The sequence below is a fragment of the Rhinopithecus bieti genome, unplaced genomic scaffold (genome assembly GCF_001698545.2).
Source record: "Rhinopithecus bieti isolate Rb0 unplaced genomic scaffold, ASM169854v2 scaffold_15838, whole genome shotgun sequence".
NCBI lineage: Eukaryota > Metazoa > Chordata > Mammalia > Primates > Cercopithecidae > Rhinopithecus > Rhinopithecus bieti.
This window is the reverse complement of record NW_016808928.1, coordinates 1,143,921-1,161,688: the sequence shown is the minus strand read 5'-3', so window position 1 is coordinate 1,161,688 and position 17,768 is coordinate 1,143,921. Positions and strand designations below refer to the sequence as shown.

Genomic DNA, 17,768 nt, shown 5'->3' with positions numbered 1-17,768 from the left:
TCAATGGTACCTCGAAAGGTTCAAGAGTAAGAGGGAATGGTAGAGAGTGTCAAGTCTCAGGGCATCTGAGATCACTTCTTCCGGAGTCCATGTCTGCACAAATTCAAACTATTACAATTAGAGGCTGAAAGTTTTGTTTCCAAGCTTTTACATGGAAGAGTCCAATTAATGATTTTGTCTATTAACCTGACCAAACTAGGAGTATGGAGCCGAAGAATATATCGAACCAATCCACAAAACAAATGCTCTGAACTAGAATCAACAACAAAGATTTTAACAATTATCACCCTCTAAAAAAGCATAGCTAAGAACAAGCTTCAGATTTTTTTTTTAAATCAGAGAATAAATCAATATGCCAAGGATGTGCTATTTTAAAGAATATTATGTTAATATGAACCAGAAAATGTTCCACCAAGCTTGTCATGTCATGGTCAAAATACTTTGAAGAACACAATTCTTGGCGTAGGTGTTTATGTGCATGTGTGCCTGGGTTTCCAGCCCAAATTAAAGAGCTGTTGGAACACCCTCAGATGTTTCATTTGTGGGTCTCCTTTTAATAGTGTCCCGATTTTAATTAGCACTAGGGAAGCAGATGTGGCAGAGAAACGATGCCAAGAATCTGAACTTTACATCTCCACTTGTAGTGAAGGCATGAGGTTCTTCCATTTCAATGCATAGCATCGTATTGGTTAGCACAGCTTGCCGAATATCTGAATACTTGCATATGTATATATATACATAGGTGTATGTGTGGTGCCCAGTTTTCAGTATTAATGGGAACATAAACATCATGCTAATTCTGAGTAATGCAAAACCCAGTATTTGTCTTCAAGTGTCAGACAATATTAAGAATAGACAAAATTGGTTGTGAAAAATCTCCCCAGTCACCTCTTCACCTAATGAAAAATTAAATCATAAAATTAATTTTTTCCGCTCTTTTGGTAAAATGAAATGCAACTCTCACAAATTCCCAATGCTATTTCTTCAAGTTTGTTAAAATGATGCTAAAGTTCTTGAATAAATTCAAAATTCTTATCATCTCTGATGAAAATTTTGCAAATAGAGTGAGGAAAAGGACTTGACTGCATTTGATAGAAAAACATATTATTGTTATTTCAATTAAAGCACTATGGACTTGGCATAGGAAATCATGCACGTAAACAGAAAGAACAGAATGTCCAGAAATAGATATCCACCTACCAGATGATTTAATACAGAAAGTAGTTGGAATTTTAAATCAGTGAAAAAAAATTAGTGGGGAAAATAATTGCCCAGCAAAGTATTTAATAAATGACAGTCAGATAACTGGGTAGCCATCTGAGAGAGTGACATCTTAAAATAGGATCAAACTGAGATCAACACAGATTCACTCTAGAATACGAAGCGAATACTTGTGTATAAACGAAGCTACAGATTAGAAAATTAGTAGCTTAATATATAAATGAAATCATTCAAATTTTAGAAAACTAGATCAATTTTAACAGAAAATAGAGGGGGCTTTTCTAGGCCACCGTCCACAAGGATTAAGATGTTTCCATTCATAGACTATAAAACACGTTTGCAATACAGATGACTGACAAGTGGCTAATAAATTATTGTACAAAGAACTTTCAATAAAGTTGAATAAGACCAAAGAAAAATGGGAAAATCATGAGAACATGAACTTAAAAACAAATGAAATATAATAGTCAAGAAATTACCAAAAAAAAAATTCTTTACTGAGTAATGATCAAATGAATGAAAATGGAAACAATGAGTGATATTTTTTGTTTCATTTTGACTGTCAGATGTGCAAGAATTAAAAAGATTGGCAATTATGATTTTTTTATTGCAACATAAATTATTCCACACACAGAGGCCCCAAACAGCATCCATTTACTAGAACAAGATTTCTGAAGGTCAGGCATGGGCGTGGCCTCACCCTGAGGGTGGCAGCAGGCTGCTTTCTCGCCTGGAGGCACGGGAAGAATCCACTTGGAAGCTCACTCAGGTGGTGACAGAAATACGTTTCTTGCATTTGCACAGCTGAATGTTTCCTGACTGGCTGTGGGCTCTGAGCACCCGGAGGTCCTGTGTCTTTCTTCATCTTCCAAGCCAGCTACAAAGGCTCTCCCTCACATCCAGTCTCTCTCAGGCCTTCAGTCTCTGACCAGTAAGAACCCTGTCCCTGGAAGAGCCCGTCTGGTGAGGTTCCACAGTCTCAGCACATTCTCCCTTTCTGAAGAGCAGCTGTGCCAACAACACAACCTAATCACGGGAGGAGAGCCCACTGCACCCCCAGGTCCATAGGCAGCAGTCTACGCAGGGCGTCCACCATCCAGCCCCCTCTTAGAATTCTACCTTCACCACACTCCTCAAACACAGAAGCTTCTGGAAGCAAGCCGTCACACCTGGAGTGGAGCAGCCTATTGGGATTACCTGAAGCTCAGTTTGACAAGATAACCCAATATGTCACCTGTTCATTTCCTGTATTTCACTTTCAAGAAATTTTATCCTGTGGCAATAAGTGGAAGAAAGTGCAAAGATGTTTCTGAATGAATACACATGTCTGCATTTTATCTTAGTTAGAAACGACATAACTGGTCGATGAAATTGCAATAAAGATACAAATAAATATTTTAAAATAGAATTTTGGCATTTTATTATAATTTTTGGATATAAAATGTTTATGCAATATCATGGAAAGTGTGATATCATTCAATTGATATAAAAACAGATTATAGATATAATAGATATGTTTACCGATGTGGTTTGTATCTGTGTCCCCACTCTAATCTCATGTTAAATTGTAACTCTCAGTATTGGAGGTGGGGCCTGGAGGGAAGTGATTGGATCATGGGGCCGGATTTCTCATGAATGGCTTAGCACCAACCTCTTGGTGCTGTCCTCATAACAGTGAGTAAGTTTTTGCAAGATCCGGTTGTTTACAAGTGTGTAACACCTCCTCTCTCGCTCTCTCTTGCTCCTACTTTTGCCAGGCGATGTGCCTGATCCCCCTTCACTCTCTGCCATGATTGGAAGCTTCCTGAGGCCTCCCCAGAAGCAGATGCTGCCATACTTCCTGTCCAGCCTGTGAAACTGTGAGCCAATGAAATCTCTTTTCTTTATAAATTACCCAGCCTCAGGTATTTTTTTCTTTTCCTTTTTTTTTTTTTAAGACAGAGTCTCGCTCTGTCACCGAGGCTGGAGTGGAGTGCAATGGTGTGATCTCGGCTCACCACAACCTCCTCTACCTCCTGAGTTCAAGCGATTCTCCTGCCTCAGCCTCCCGACTAGCTGGGATTACAGGCATGTGCCACCACACCTGGCTAATTTTGTATTTTTAGTAGAGACAGGGTTTTTCCATGTTGGTCAGGCTGGTCTCCAACTCTCAACCTCAGCTGATCTGTCCACCTAGGTCTCTGAAAGTGCTGGGATTACAGGCATGAGCCACCATGCCAGGCCAGTCTCATGTATTTCTTTACAGCAAGAATAGCCTAATACATTTATAGAGGTATGTTAAAAGCTAATAGATTTACATCACTTTTGTAGGTTGCAGTTTATTTATTTTTTGTCCCTTCCTTTTATATTTCTGGACTATGTAAATGTATTTTAACCTGCAGACACATTAAGTAAGAAATACATTGGCCAGGCGTGGTGGCTCACGCCTGTAATCCCAGCACTTTGGGAGGCTGAGGTGGGCAGATCACGAGGTCAGGAGATCGAGACCATCCTGGCTAACAGTGAAATCCTGTCTCTACTAAAAATACAAAAAAATCAAAATAAAATTAAAAAAAATAGCCGGGCGTGGTGGCGGGTGCCTGCAGTCCCACCGACTTGGGAAGCTGAGGCAGGAAAATGGCATGAACCTGGGAGGCAGAGCTAGCAGTGAGCCGAGATCACGCCCCAGCACTCCAGCCTGGGCAACAGAACAAGACTCCATCTCAAAAAGAAAAAAGAAAAAAAAAAAAAAAAAAAAAAAGAGGAAATACACTGTCACTGTTTATTTTTAAAAGTTTGTGTCTGTATTTCTTTTGCCAGGGCTGCCATAACACCACACCACGTAACAACAGAGATGCATTTTCTCACAGTCCTGGAGGCTGGAAGTCCCACAGCAGGTGTCTGCAGGGTTGGTTCTGCCTGAGCGTGTCTCCTTGGTGTGTAGACGTCATCTTCTCGTTGTGTCCCTGCATGGTCGCCCCTCTGTGCGCCTCTGTCTCTGCAGGCTGATTTCCTCTTCATATGAGGACGCCAGCCACATTGGATTAGGGTTCACCCTAATGACTTTAACTCGATCACCTCTGTAAAGACCCTCTCTCCAAATAAGTCCCGTTCTAAGGTACTGGCAGTTAGGACTCTAACATACTTTTTTTGAGGGGACTCAATTGAACCCATGACACCAGGTAGCAGGCGGAACCTCCAGACTATCTCTGGTGCCACTGCCCAGTCACAGGGCTCTGTGGCTCTGCTACGCCGGAGATGCTCCAATTGCTGAAAGATATTCCCCTAACTGCTCTTACTATTTTTAAAAGTTGAAGACCGCACCACCGCTGGCCGAATTTCAAGCTGTTTCCTTCCAGCAACACTGTTTATGTCAGAAACCTCATGAAAGAAAGGATTGGTGAGATGGTTGAGCCACATTCATTTCTCCATAAATTCATATTGATGACAGTTGTGACCCAGGCTTTGCGCAAAATGCTGGAGATCCAAAGATACAGCAGAATCTCTGCCTTTTCTTTAAGAAGTCTGTTGTCTCGGCCGGGCGCGGTGGCTCAAGCCTGTAATCCCAGCACTTTGGGAGGCCAAGATGGGCAGATCACGAGGTCAGGAGATCGAGACCATCCTGGCTAACACGGTGAAACCCCATCTCTACTACAAAATGCAAAAAGAAAAAATAGCCGGGCGAGGTGGCGGGCACCTGTAGTCCCAGCTACTCGGGAGGCTGAGGCAGGAGAATGGCGTGAACCCAGGAGGCGGAGCTTGCAGTGAGCTGAGATCCGGCCACTGCACTCCAGCCTGGGCGACAGAGCAAGACTCTGTCTCAAAAAAAAAAAAAAAAAAAAAAGAAGTTTGTTGTCTCATATGGGTATATGATTTTTTAGATTGAGGGTACATGTGCCTTTTGTTACGTGGATATACTACATAATGGAGGAGATTGGGCTTCTAGTGTACTCATCACCTGAGTAGTGAACATTGTATCCAACAGGCAACCCTCACCCCTAGCTCACCATCCTTCCTCCCTCCCTGTTTTTGGAGTCCTAAGTGTCGATTCTTTCCATCCTATATCCATGTGTGCCCAGGTATGTGTTAAACCCATGCACATTAGGTACCTGCATCTCTGGTGTTTTTGTGAAAGCAGAGACTCCAGACTTCCTGGAGCCTGCCAAATCAGAATTGTGCAGGGCTGGGAGTCAGGAATTCATTTTTTAAACTTTGCAAGGTAAGAACCACTGGTCAAGGAGGACTGGACAGCTACACAAATATGAAACTAAAGTAAGAAATGCCAAGACATGGATAAAAGGCCACAGTGGGCACCTAGGTACCCCAAGACACAGCAGGCTGCCTGGGAGCTGAGCCCTGAAATGAGAAGATGAGAAGCAACTCCTCACCTCGACAACAGTGCATCAAAGGTGGGAAAACAGGCAAAGCGCACACTGTCTGCATCGATGTGGTCTATGTGGACATAAACACCTGCCTTCCAACCTCAGGGCAAAGCACTCATTTTCCCTGTGATGGTCTCTGGGCAGAAGCCCCATCCCGGCTGGCAGGTCCAGCCACCTCCAGCGTGTAGTAGTCACTTCCTTTGAATTGTTCGCTTGTTTTCCCTGTCTCGGCTACCTCCACTTTAAGAATTTAGAAAGCCAACTTGCCCAGGAGCCTGAGGCTTATGCCTGCATGCCCATCGGGGTCTTACCCACTGCAGCCCCCACCCAGGCTTGCCTACACATTTTCCTCCACAGCTGCTCTTCTTTCTGCCAGGGACTGACATTTCCAAACTGTCACTTTCACAGGTAGAGGCTGCTGCTGTGCCTCTTCCATGAAAGACCATAACCTATCCTTCAGTGTTAGCTGGTATCTTAAACTGCACACAGGGGCTTCACTATCTTTACTCCTCTTTGCCTTTTACTGATTTAGGAGCTGTCATTTTCAAAGTTCCTCCTGCTGGAGTGGAAAGTTCTGAGCTGACTTTTTCATCTCCACTTCCCATTTGCCTCTGTTTGCCTTATCCTCACATGCTCCCTTTGTTTGCTTTTTGAAATATTTTGAGTATTCAATGTCAGGTGTATTTCTCCATGCGAAGCACGTTAAACTCCATTATAGCATTTTTTAAATGTGTGAGATACATAGTTGATCTCTATTAGCCACTCTTATGCACAGGACCCTTGATTATTTTATGAAATATTATTACTTTGCACATTTTGTACAGTTCCTTGTGCAGAAAGGTCAAGGTCTTCCTATCACTACTACTATTATACAAAATTACCCTTTCTGCACATTTCCACTGACTACAATACTGCTTTTATTATTAACCACATTTCACACATAGTTAGAATATGTGAAGTTTTGGGATGCGCAGTGTGTGCTAAACGTCGACAGAGGAAATGCATTATGTAATTGAATGAATAAACATGCTTGGTTTTAGCACACGGTAGAGGAAAATTATATGTCTTCAGTAAAATGCCTGACATATGATTTGCAAACTGCAGAAAATCAAACTGATATTGGTGGCATTGGACTCTGCATTTCAGTCTGATTTTGGAAGATTAATTTGATCCGGGGTTGGTAGACTATATGGCCTGCAGGTCAAAACCAGCCTGCAGCCTGTTTTTGTACAGCTCGCAAGATAAAAATGGCTCTTACATTGTTTTCTTAATTGTGAAACATTTACAGACAAAGAATATGCCACCGAGATTGCATATGACCCCCAAAGACTGCAGGTCTACCTGGCCCTTTACAGGAAAAGAGAATCAAATGTCTGCTTCCAGCTACCATGAACAAGAAGGGAAATGTGTTACCAGCTTAGTTACCTAAACATTGCTGACTTGCCATTCAACAACATTTTGCTTGACAGTCAACCAACAGGTTTACACCAAAAACATTCCTGGGTACAAACATGTCTGACTGCATGAGAATTCCTTTTTTGTTGGGCTCCTGTTCTTACCTGGCAGTATGATAAAGGTTTCATGCCAATATTTGCGTTTAATCTTTCAAACCAGGTCGGGGAGCACCTTTACGCCCATTTGCAAATAAAGTTCAGTGAAGTCACTTGCCCTGTCCAGGGTCACGCAGCCAGAAAATGCTGGGGATGGGAGGAACCCATCACTCAATTGCGGGAGCCTGACTGTACAACTGCACAGTGCTGTACCCAAGCACTCCTTTCGAATCCCGTAAGAATGTATGAGGTAGATTTAAGCAAGGGCAAATGGGATAAACCTCATTTCACAACATACTTGATGGGAGTTGGCCAGTTTGAGCTATATGGACTGTGTGGATTCACATTCTGAGAATTTACAGTCTGACTGACATAATACCTACAACCTACTCTGATTGTAGGCATGATAGCATACATACACATACATACCATAGCATGTGATTTGATATTTAGGCACACAAGCATACACACACACACACACATCATAGTATGTGATTTGACATTTAAAATCCCAGACATTTCTATTTAAGTTTCTAATGAAATCTACATGTCTAGAAATCTTGTATTAATATCACAAAACAGAGGAGGAGATTGATAATTAAATGGAAGCAAACAGATATGCATATAAAAAATCAAGATAAAAGTCTCAACTACCTATGCTCTTTCTGTTCACAAGTGAAGGACTGTAAGATTTACAAAATACCTCAATTAATTCATTTATAACAGGTCTCCTAACATATCCTCCTAACATTTGACAATGATGTTGTTTAAAAAATTTTGTATAAAGTAAAAGGAGTTTCCTCTGAGAGATGCCCTCTCTGTGGGTAAACACCATGTTTAGGGGTGAATGCATGGTATAATAGAAATCGCTTAGATTTTGGAATCTGAAAGGCTGGAGCTTAAATCCCACCTGAGATAATTAGGCTTTTTTTTTTTTTTTTTCTGTAACATTGTCTGTGAGTGACAGCATCTATGAGGACTGAAGAGATACACACGGACATATATCCATGTGCGTCCTCTGTCCTCTCCACCCACCTCTTTGCACCAGTTTGCGTCCTTTGCCATGCTATGTATAAGCAGAATACAGGCAGCTATCTTGATCTAAAAGTTCTGACTTGAAAAACAGAAGTTTATTTATGTAATTTGTGAGAATGATTGCTTTTTGTCCTCTTTATTGGCTGCAAAACGCTAGCAAATCATAAACAAACAATAGACAAACTCCACTCCAAGCAAAAGCCACAGCTGATAGAAGGCTCTGAGAACCAGACCTTGAAAGTAAATAGCTGTCTGGGAGTCGCTCTCTCTTTGACCAGGCAACTTGAAAGCAGTGCACTCCGACGTGCCAGTTTAACTGGATCTTTGAGATAACACAGAAAATTTCAGTTCTAATTCAGGCTTCTCCTCAAGATGAATAAGATTAGTGTGCTGATAATGGAAACAGCTGCTTGGCAGAGTTTCTTACTTTAAGGCAGGAAATGAAGCCTGAGGACAGAAGCTCTGCCTGGCTTTATCAAGGACGATAAAAACCAACACAGATTTTCAGAGAGAAATAATTTAAAAGGTCAGGCAAAGTGAGAAAAACAACCTGGAATTCCCTGAAACCAATAAAATACACCTTGCCGGCCCCATCTTCTCACTGACAGACGATCGGTAGCGAAACTTTTATTTGCTGAATCCAGAAGCTAATTGCAAGCCGTCAAGGGGTCTTGGGAAGAGCTCTGTTGGGGTTGTGGCCTGGGTTCTGCCACTTTGAACCCCACAATTTGGGATGGGTTTGGAGAGGGTGCCTCCCAAATCCCCTTCGAGACCTAACAATCATAACTCGCATGCATGTCATATTTGAAGGCTTATCCTATATTATTTATTTAATCCTCTCAGTAATTCTGGGATATAGATATCTAAATCTCTATTTTACACGGCCGAAAGCAGGCTTGGAGAGATCAGGGCTCCCTGGCCTTCTGGGGGCTAATTTTGAAGGGGATGACCCTCACAAAGTATCCTCTGATTTCAAATCTGAGTAATTTTTCTCTAAAAAATGTGATGCATCTATAATATCACTGGCAAAAAAAAAAGTGAATTAAAATAGAAGAGAACAAAACAAATCCTAAATAATTTTAAAGGGAAAATATTCTCAAATATGTATCTTAGAAAATTATGGCTTAGTGAGTTTCCAAATTTAAAATGTTTACCAAATGGCTACAAGGGGCAGGGCATTCTGCTCGGGTCCGAGGGGCATAGTGGCATTCACGTGGTTTGTAAGATCAGTAGTTGGGGGGCCTAAAAGAGAATGAGCTCAATATTCTAGGTTTGATCTTGCTCATTTATTAAAAGGCAACCGTTACATTTTAGTAACCATTTGGATATATTATTCTAGACATTTTTGTAAAGGAGATGAATGAATGTCCTTTATGCATTCAGGAAGTTTATAAACTGTATTTATTTTATGTAAGAATAAACGGACTGCTTTTCAAATCATTGAGAAAAAATATAATATCAACTCAAGGATAACTGTAATAGCAAACAGATCAATACAGATTTTAAGTGCCCAATGCCCCAAAGAGATATTTGCCGTTTTAAAACTTATTTTCCTTTTTTACAGTTTTCAAATAAAATAATTAAATAACTATGATGACCTTTAATTTGGACGTGAAAGTCTTAAAATATTTTAACATTTGCATCTGTAATTACATTCCCAATGATCTCAACAACCTTCTATATGATTTATTGCAGGATTTATAACCACTTTTGACCAAATGTGAGATGCTGTCAGAGTCTAAACGGTTATTTATTTTGTGGTAGAGCTGCCTAGTTTGAAATGCATCACAGCAGATAGTCTTTCTGTAATTAAAATTTTATTCATTTGAATTGGTCCTTATAAAACTTACAAAGTCAAATACGATAAAGCAAATGAAGCACCCAGTATCTTAAACTAATTTAAAATCCACTGGCTCATTACTGGTAATTTTTAAAACTCCATCTTTTCTTAGCCTCAGACTCACTACTGGGGACAGCTTGCCCCCTGGACCTGAAGCACAAATGTCAAAATCAATTTCGTGAAGCTTCCTTTCCCTCACGTGGCCCTTATTTCAGTGAGTGGTACCAAATACTCCCAGCAATCAAGCCCTCCACCAACATAGGTCATTCCAGATTCCTCTCTTCCTTTTCACCTGCTTTCAGGAGCGACTGTGAACTCTGTTTCCTAAGTATTTTCAGTATCTGTTTTCATGCAAAACTTGTTTCTCACTGTATTCCTAGAAGTCTTTGTATCCCTCATATACACATTGCTATAACCCACTGAGTACTCATGTATTCCAGACAGGATTCATGCCAATCATTCATGATGCCACTGAAAGATCAAGCTTTCTAAAATGCAGGCGGGATTCTGTCTCTTTTGCTCTTTAGTGGAGTCTCATCGAGCAAGGACAGAAGGTGAAAGCCACATAAACGTGCAGCTGAGATTCTCCACGGGCTGCTCCTGCCCATTTCTCCAGCCCATCGTCCTCCACCACGTCCCCTTCACATTCCAGCTCAGATATCCCATCAGAGAAAACTATCCTGGACCTTCTGTGCTGCCCCCGCTGGATGACCATCCATTCCTGCTGACTATCATATTGAATTGTCCTTACTAGTTTATAAGACTCTCTCCCTCCAGACTAGCAGAGTCATAAGAGCTGGGAATATTTTTTATTCACCTTGGTACCTGCCCTGCAGCGCCTAACTCAGAACTAAGTTTGAATTGAAAAGAAAACAGGCATAACTTCCTTAATACTTGTATGAGGCTTCAGACCCACAGCAACAACCTTAATCTACAAAAACAGACATATAGTTAACATCGCTTTGCCTGTATTTGAAGTAATACAAAAGGAAATATGTCAAGAAATTATACAAAATATATACCCTCTCCATAAACATAGCCCTTGTATCTACTTTTATTTTGGACAGTGTGCCTGTAGGCCTACAGGCTTCAGAGGTAAAACCTGTAACTTTATTCCTACAGATGTGCTACGTGGAGATTCTCATGTCCCAGCTTCATATCGAATGTGAACATCTGCGGGAAAAATAAAATCATGAAAGACTTCTGAGCTGATTTGAGTGGCGATGATGTGGTGATGTGTTAATTGAGCTGGGGTGTTTGAAAATTGTTTTTCCTATGTGGAGTTTTAAACATTTTAAAGAAAGAGCTCACCTAGTCTTTTATTTCATATTTCATTTTATTTTATTTTATTCATTTTATTTCATAATTATGAATTGTCAGCAATTCAGGATCACATAAATGGTGACGATTCTTCCATATATATTAACTCTCTTTAAACAAAAATGCTAGTTTTTTTAAAAAAGACAGAACATGTCTTCAATTATCTTAGAACTGAAAATAAAATTCTCTAAGTGTCATATCTCTCTGCTTGTAAATTAAAATTACTAATTAAGATTCCGAGAACCAAGGAGAAAATAGGGTTCCCTTAATATTTCATTTTTAACACCGGAGGAAAAGAGCAATACATCGATGATAATCAGAGTGTCTTCTTCTTTTTAAAGTGTTTCAGCCTCAAAATAACTTTTGAATCTATGATTTAAAAAAATTTTCTGATTACATATATTTTTGAGGCAGTCATCAAAGGGTCCTATCTGCAGATCACTAAGGATGTTGCTTAATGTTATACGCAGCCAAACGTGCAACTCTATATTCCAGGTCATGCTGTCCATCCACGGTGACAGTTACCATCATTTACAATTTGTGTTTGTTTGTCTTTGGTCTCATTCTGTCTCCCAGGCTGGAGTGCAGTGGCATGATGTCAGCTCACTGCAGCCTCTACCTCCTGCCTGGGCTCAAGTCATCCCTCCACCTCAGCCTCCCAAGTAGCTGGGACTACAGGTGCACACCACATCTGGCTAATGTTTGTACTTCTTGTAGAGACAGGGTTTCACCATGTTGCCCAGGCTGGCCTCAACTCCTGTGTTCAAGCAATCCACCCACCCACCTTGGCCTCCCACAGTTGCTGGGATTAGAGGTGTCAGCCACTACACCCAGCCCAGAATTCTATTTTTCATTATTAGACTGTGAATCCCTTGGAAGAAAACAAATCTTGTTGTTGTTGTTGTTATTTCCCCATGGGTCAGCACACACAACTGCTCAACATATCTGTGAGTGGATGGGAGAAGGTTTCTAGCATAATCCACAACACACCATATGCAATTTGCCGAAGAAAAGCAGCTGAAAACCCACAAAGTCTCTTTCTAACTGTCATATGAGGCCAAAGTGTTTCTACAACTTAGGGAAGTACATACAGTATGTAAAAGATCTACATTCTCAGGCTGGGCACAGTGGTGCACACCTGTCATCCCAGCATATTGGGAGACTGAGGCAGGTGGATCAACTGAGGTCATGAATTCAAGACCAGTCTGAGCAAAATGGTGAAAACCCATTTCTACTAAATACAAAAAATTAGCCAGGTATGGTGGCAGGTGCCTGTAATCCCAGCTACTTGAGAGGCTGAGGCAGGAGAATTGCTTGAACCCAGGTGGCAGAGGTTGCAGTGAGCCGAGATCACGCCATTGCACTCCAACCTGGGCAACAAGAGCGAAACTCCATCTCAAAAACAAACAAACAAACAAAGAAAAAAATCCACATTCTAAAAGTAACACAAGGAAAATGTAGGCTAAACCAAATAAAATCTCTCTTTGTTGCACACTGCAAAAAATCACACATTTATATTTTACATTAAATTTAGTGAAATCAACTGTAATAATTCTTTAAGCATAAGCAAAAAGACTGTCGGGTTATAAATTGCCAATGTACGTTGTACAACCTTATGCTGTTTAAAATTTTATAATTCCTTCTCAGTGGCCTTTATCCAGAGAATCATTATATTTACTCTTTATTTTAAAGGTTTAATTTTGTTTTAAAATGATAAAATGCTTCTTTAATTTTACCACACAACTTTAAGGTTCAAAAAATCCTACTTTATGCTAATTTTTTTGTTTAAAGCATTACAGTCTATATATAATGAAAATAGTTTTATATTATAATTAAAACGCTATTTTACACAAATTGTAAATATCTACAAGGTGACTAAAAGAACTCTTGCACAGGAAATGAATTTAAGTGCTTAAAATATAGATTCTTTCAGAATTGGTATTTGCAAGATTCTATTTTAAGTATAATTTCTTCTGGCAAGAAACAATTCCACTTTAACACTGGTCAGGCTCACAGAAAGAGTGAATTCTAGACCAACATTTTTATGATTATGAAGTCCTTTCACTTTCATGTGTTTCAGTTTCAAATACACAAAAATAAGTAGTTCAACTAGATTGCTTTTAAGATCCCTCCAAGTGAAAAGGTCAACATGTATGAAGAGAAAAACAAAACCATATTGACTCCTGGGTTAACAGAAAGGTTAACAGGAAGTGTAGAAAGTTGCAAGTCTGTTTTAGAAAAACGATACTTCTTAAATATTTTATAATTTGAGAACAAAGTCATGTAAGTTATTTATTGCCAAGACCAAATCTGAAGGAAGATACTCTAACTCTTCTTCTAAAACGTGGTGCGCATTCTAGCATCCCCCACACACAAAGCCATTGCCTCTCTGCCATGTTCCACTCAAAGAAGAGATACCCTGATCATGTTCCCACAAATTCCTTGGCCACAGCTGCAAATATGTCAGAAGAGCCTCATTTACAGTGTGCACTATTGGTATTTCTGAATCATTTAACTTAGCATTAAATAGTTCTGCTGGGGGAGGCCATGGGAGAAGAAAGAAGTCAAGACTTATCCCAAAGCTATATATTTGACAACCTTTAATGCTTCTCAACCATTCACTGAAAGAGCAAGCCGTGTCTCCACCTCGTAAACCGTTTCCAGAACTCCTTGCTCAACAATCAGAAAGACGGACTGGCATGTGCCTGGCGTCACCCGAGTCCCTTTGGGACATGAAGGTCCCTCTCCGTACCCCTTTGTGCTTAGGCCTGGAGAGCACATTCTCCTTAGCCTCTATTTTGACTCCACCTCTAGAGGACAGGAAATGATTTCAGGAGTTTCTGCCCATTCCACCAGCTCCCTTTCCTGTGTCCAGCCTGCCGTGGGGGTTGTGACTCTGTCATGAGCATTCTGTTTCCAGTGCCAGTGGGGCAGGGACCATGGCATGTTCTCTAAGCTGAAGTTAGGTCTCTTCAGGAATAGAGTCTACGACTCTGTTCTATAAACGGAGTCACAGAACATTTAAAGCAAATGAGAAACATATCTTCTTCGAAAAGAAAAAGTATTCTTGTAAAGAAAAGAAATCATCATTCTAATCATTGCTAATGAAGTAAGCTGCTTGAATCTATCTCTATGTTTATTTTACATTAAATAAGAATTTTTAGAGGTAAAACATAAATAATACAGGCTAAGTGTCTGATCAACTTCTTATAGTCAAAGGAACCTACAGTAAGTGTGATAAGGATCTATTACTGTCTCACAAGCAATACCAGAAAATCTAATATCTAATGAAAATGAGACAAAAGAGAGTCAATATGAGCTTCCACTCATATATCATAATTAGCTTTCAAAGACTAATATAATTCATTACGAATATAAACCTTGATACGACAAAACTATGAAAATTTCATGACTTCAAAGCCTTCAATTAAAATTAAAATGCCTTATTTGAAAACCTGGTTTTATGCACATGATAGATAAAATGCAAAAAAAAAGGCATGAAATATTGAAATCAACTTTAACAAGCCCTAGATTTAAATAACAAAACAAAATCAAAGACAGAGCTTATGGCTCAAAGAATGAGTTTTTAAACTAAAATAAGGAAAATGAGTTTTCAGAAATTAATGTTTTAAATTAAGACAGCGGTAAAGAAAAATTATTTTGATTCTTAAAGCGGATGACACATTGTTTTACTTCAAGAGGAAGTACAAGTAAGTGTTAGAATAACTTGACCCTGGATCTAGTGAATGTCCAACCCTTCTCCAAATTCAGGCTATCCAACTACATGTCAGGAAAGTTTCCATGGCCAGTGGAAGGCTTAATTCGTATTGTTATAAGACAACACTCAATTTTTCCTTACCTTTTATCCTTAGTTAGCATTTCACTTATTTTCAGAGAGTGATTAAATTGAAAGTAATACATAGGAAACAAGGCTGGAGATGAAAATGCATTTCTTACCCTGGCAAAGTGGTGTGAGGGAGTCCCACTGGTACATGCCAAGTGGGTTTCGTCTACAGGTTGCGTTGCTGTGGCCGATCATTCGGTATCCAGGCTTGCAAAAATAATGCACTTTGCTTCCGACCGCTCCAGCAGTCCTGTTTAGAATACCCCCGTTCTTCAGGGGGTGGGTCAGACTGCAGTAAGGTGCTGTGGGCAGACAGACACACACACAAATAAGTGAACAAGCAAACAAATGGCCAGTGCCATTGCCTTGGTGAGAGTCTATAAACGAATGCCTTCTGATTTCCAGTCAGTAGGAAACGAGCACCAGTAGGTAAGTTTGTTCTAAAGAGCATTCCAAAACTCGAGAGTCAAGAGGCAAGTCTGCTACGCTGAAGTTGAGATCACCTGCAGCGGTGAGTCAGCGTGAAGCTAGGATCCTGATTACTGTGAGAAACATCAGGAGTATCCAATCTTCCGCCTTCCCTGGGCCACACATAAAATACACTAACACTAATGATAGCTGAGGAGCTATAAAAGAAACTGCAGAAAAATCTTATTACGTTTTAAGAAAGCTTACAAATTTGTGTTGGGCTGCATTCAAAGTCATCCCAGGCCGTATGCAGCCCGTGGGCTGCAGGTTGGACATGCTTGGTCTAGAAGGATCATTTGGAAAGACCTCACTAACCTCTCTAAAGCAGGTTACTTACTTAAGTAAGCACATCTGTCACCAGGATAGAAGTGATAGGGGGCTACACAAGGCATCATCTTTGAAACAAAAATCTTCTCCATGTTTTTTTAAGTATTGTTAAAACAGAGAAAGTAGAAATATATAACATGTTCTTAATCAAGACCATTAACTTCTTTCCTTTTTGCTGTTGAGTGAAACTTCTGGACTGTACAATGGTGTAGATTTTAACCTTCTTTTTTAATATATGGGATTTGAATGAAATCTTTGAAGAAAATGCATTCTCTTGAGTCAATAACAATCTCACAATAGTTTTAATCATCCCCTTTGTAAGGAGACTTTTAGAACTAGAGGTGGGCATTTGTGAAAATAATAGTCCCACTCACCCAGAACGTCACATTTCTATGGCTAAAAGTCTCTGCATCTTATTTACACAAATAGACAAAGAAACCTGCTTCATTCGCACAAGGCGAGGTCACTACTGCACAAGGTGAGGTCACTACTGCACAAAATCCTAGGAACTCACTTCAGATGAATTTAAACAATACAACAGAGAAAGTCATTAAAAACTGGGAACTTTGGTTTCTTTTTAAAGAAGGGGATTTTAGATCTTCCACTTCCCTCTGGGACTTCCATGTAAAAGCACACACATGCAGGTCTGACTGCCTGACATTGCTCCTTTCCTTGGAAATATATTCAGAAGAAACTTTCTGAAGGTTTTCTATCATAGTGGTGCGCAGAAGCAACAGCTACGTGTCTGGCCTCAGTTGTCAACTGTGTTCCTAAGAGAAGTGTCCTCAGAGAATATTCTCAGTTGAGTGAGGCTCTGAGGTACGATTTCATTTTTACAATGGGCTGATTTTTCTTCAGTGAAAATCCACTATCATAAGAATCTCTTGATTCACTCCCTTGGCCCTACCATTTTCTACTTCCAGTTGTTTCTAGACCAAATTTTTCTAAGTTTTGAATGAACCAAAATACTTAGTTTAGACAAAGTGTGAGTACAATCAGGCACCCTGAATTACCAGTGCCTTGGAATCGCTGTGCTAGCCAAAAAAAAAAAAAAGTTAATAAATTAGAAAGAACAATCAGACTGTAGATTCCTCTCCAAAATCATAGATAAGTTAAATAAAGTCTGCAGGAAGTGAGATCATGAGGTTCGTTGGGTGTCACCTGTGCTTTATGACACAGCTCCATCCGTTAAGAGATAATTTGCAGGATGAGCATCTAACTCTACAGATTCCAATAAGGTTCCATTTTCTTTTACTGTATTTCTTCTATCGCCAGGCTCTCAAAATACCTCTTCTTTCCTAACTGACTTAGAATAAGACACAAAGGGCCCCACAGGGGAAATCATAGCACAGAATACAAAGAGACTGGAGCACGAGCCCTGCCGGCCCAACTCCTGGCTGTGGGAAGAGGAATTCAGAGGAGCCAGGGCCCGGTCCTTCCACTCTGCTGGGGCAGCCTTGGAAAAGCCAGGATATAGAATGAAAAGTCAAATGGGTACCCAGGGTGAGAGAAGACTGGGAGAGGTGGATATTCTGGAATTTTGGGGTGAATGCCAAACCAGTCTGTATTTTCAACCTGCCCAATACAGAAGCTTTCATTTGCTTCTGGCAGCACTGAAAGGGCATTGTTAATTCAGCCTGCCCTTAGCACAGTTTATGGAATTGTCCAGAACCACAGTTCGACAGGCATTTCTTTGTCTTTTTAAACTCAGCTTTCAATTATAGTGATCCATTATATTGCTTTCATGCCTGAACGATCAACAGTTTAAGTGCATATGGCAGATACATGTTGGTGATGCAATG

The 17,768-nt window shown here is 40.2% G+C and overlaps 1 protein-coding gene across 1 annotated transcript in view; it reads right to left on the bottom strand.

The window, feature by feature from the left end:
* Window positions 1-17,768, bottom strand: part of CSMD1 (CUB and Sushi multiple domains 1) — a 1,215,136-nt gene that overhangs the window by 146,345 nt on the left and 1,051,023 nt on the right. Inside the window, exon 47 of the mRNA XM_017887857.1 lies at window positions 15,285-15,473. Within this exon, the coding sequence (XP_017743346.1) occupies window positions 15,285-15,473 (189 nt within the window). The remainder of the gene's footprint in view (window positions 1-15,284; window positions 15,474-17,768) is intronic.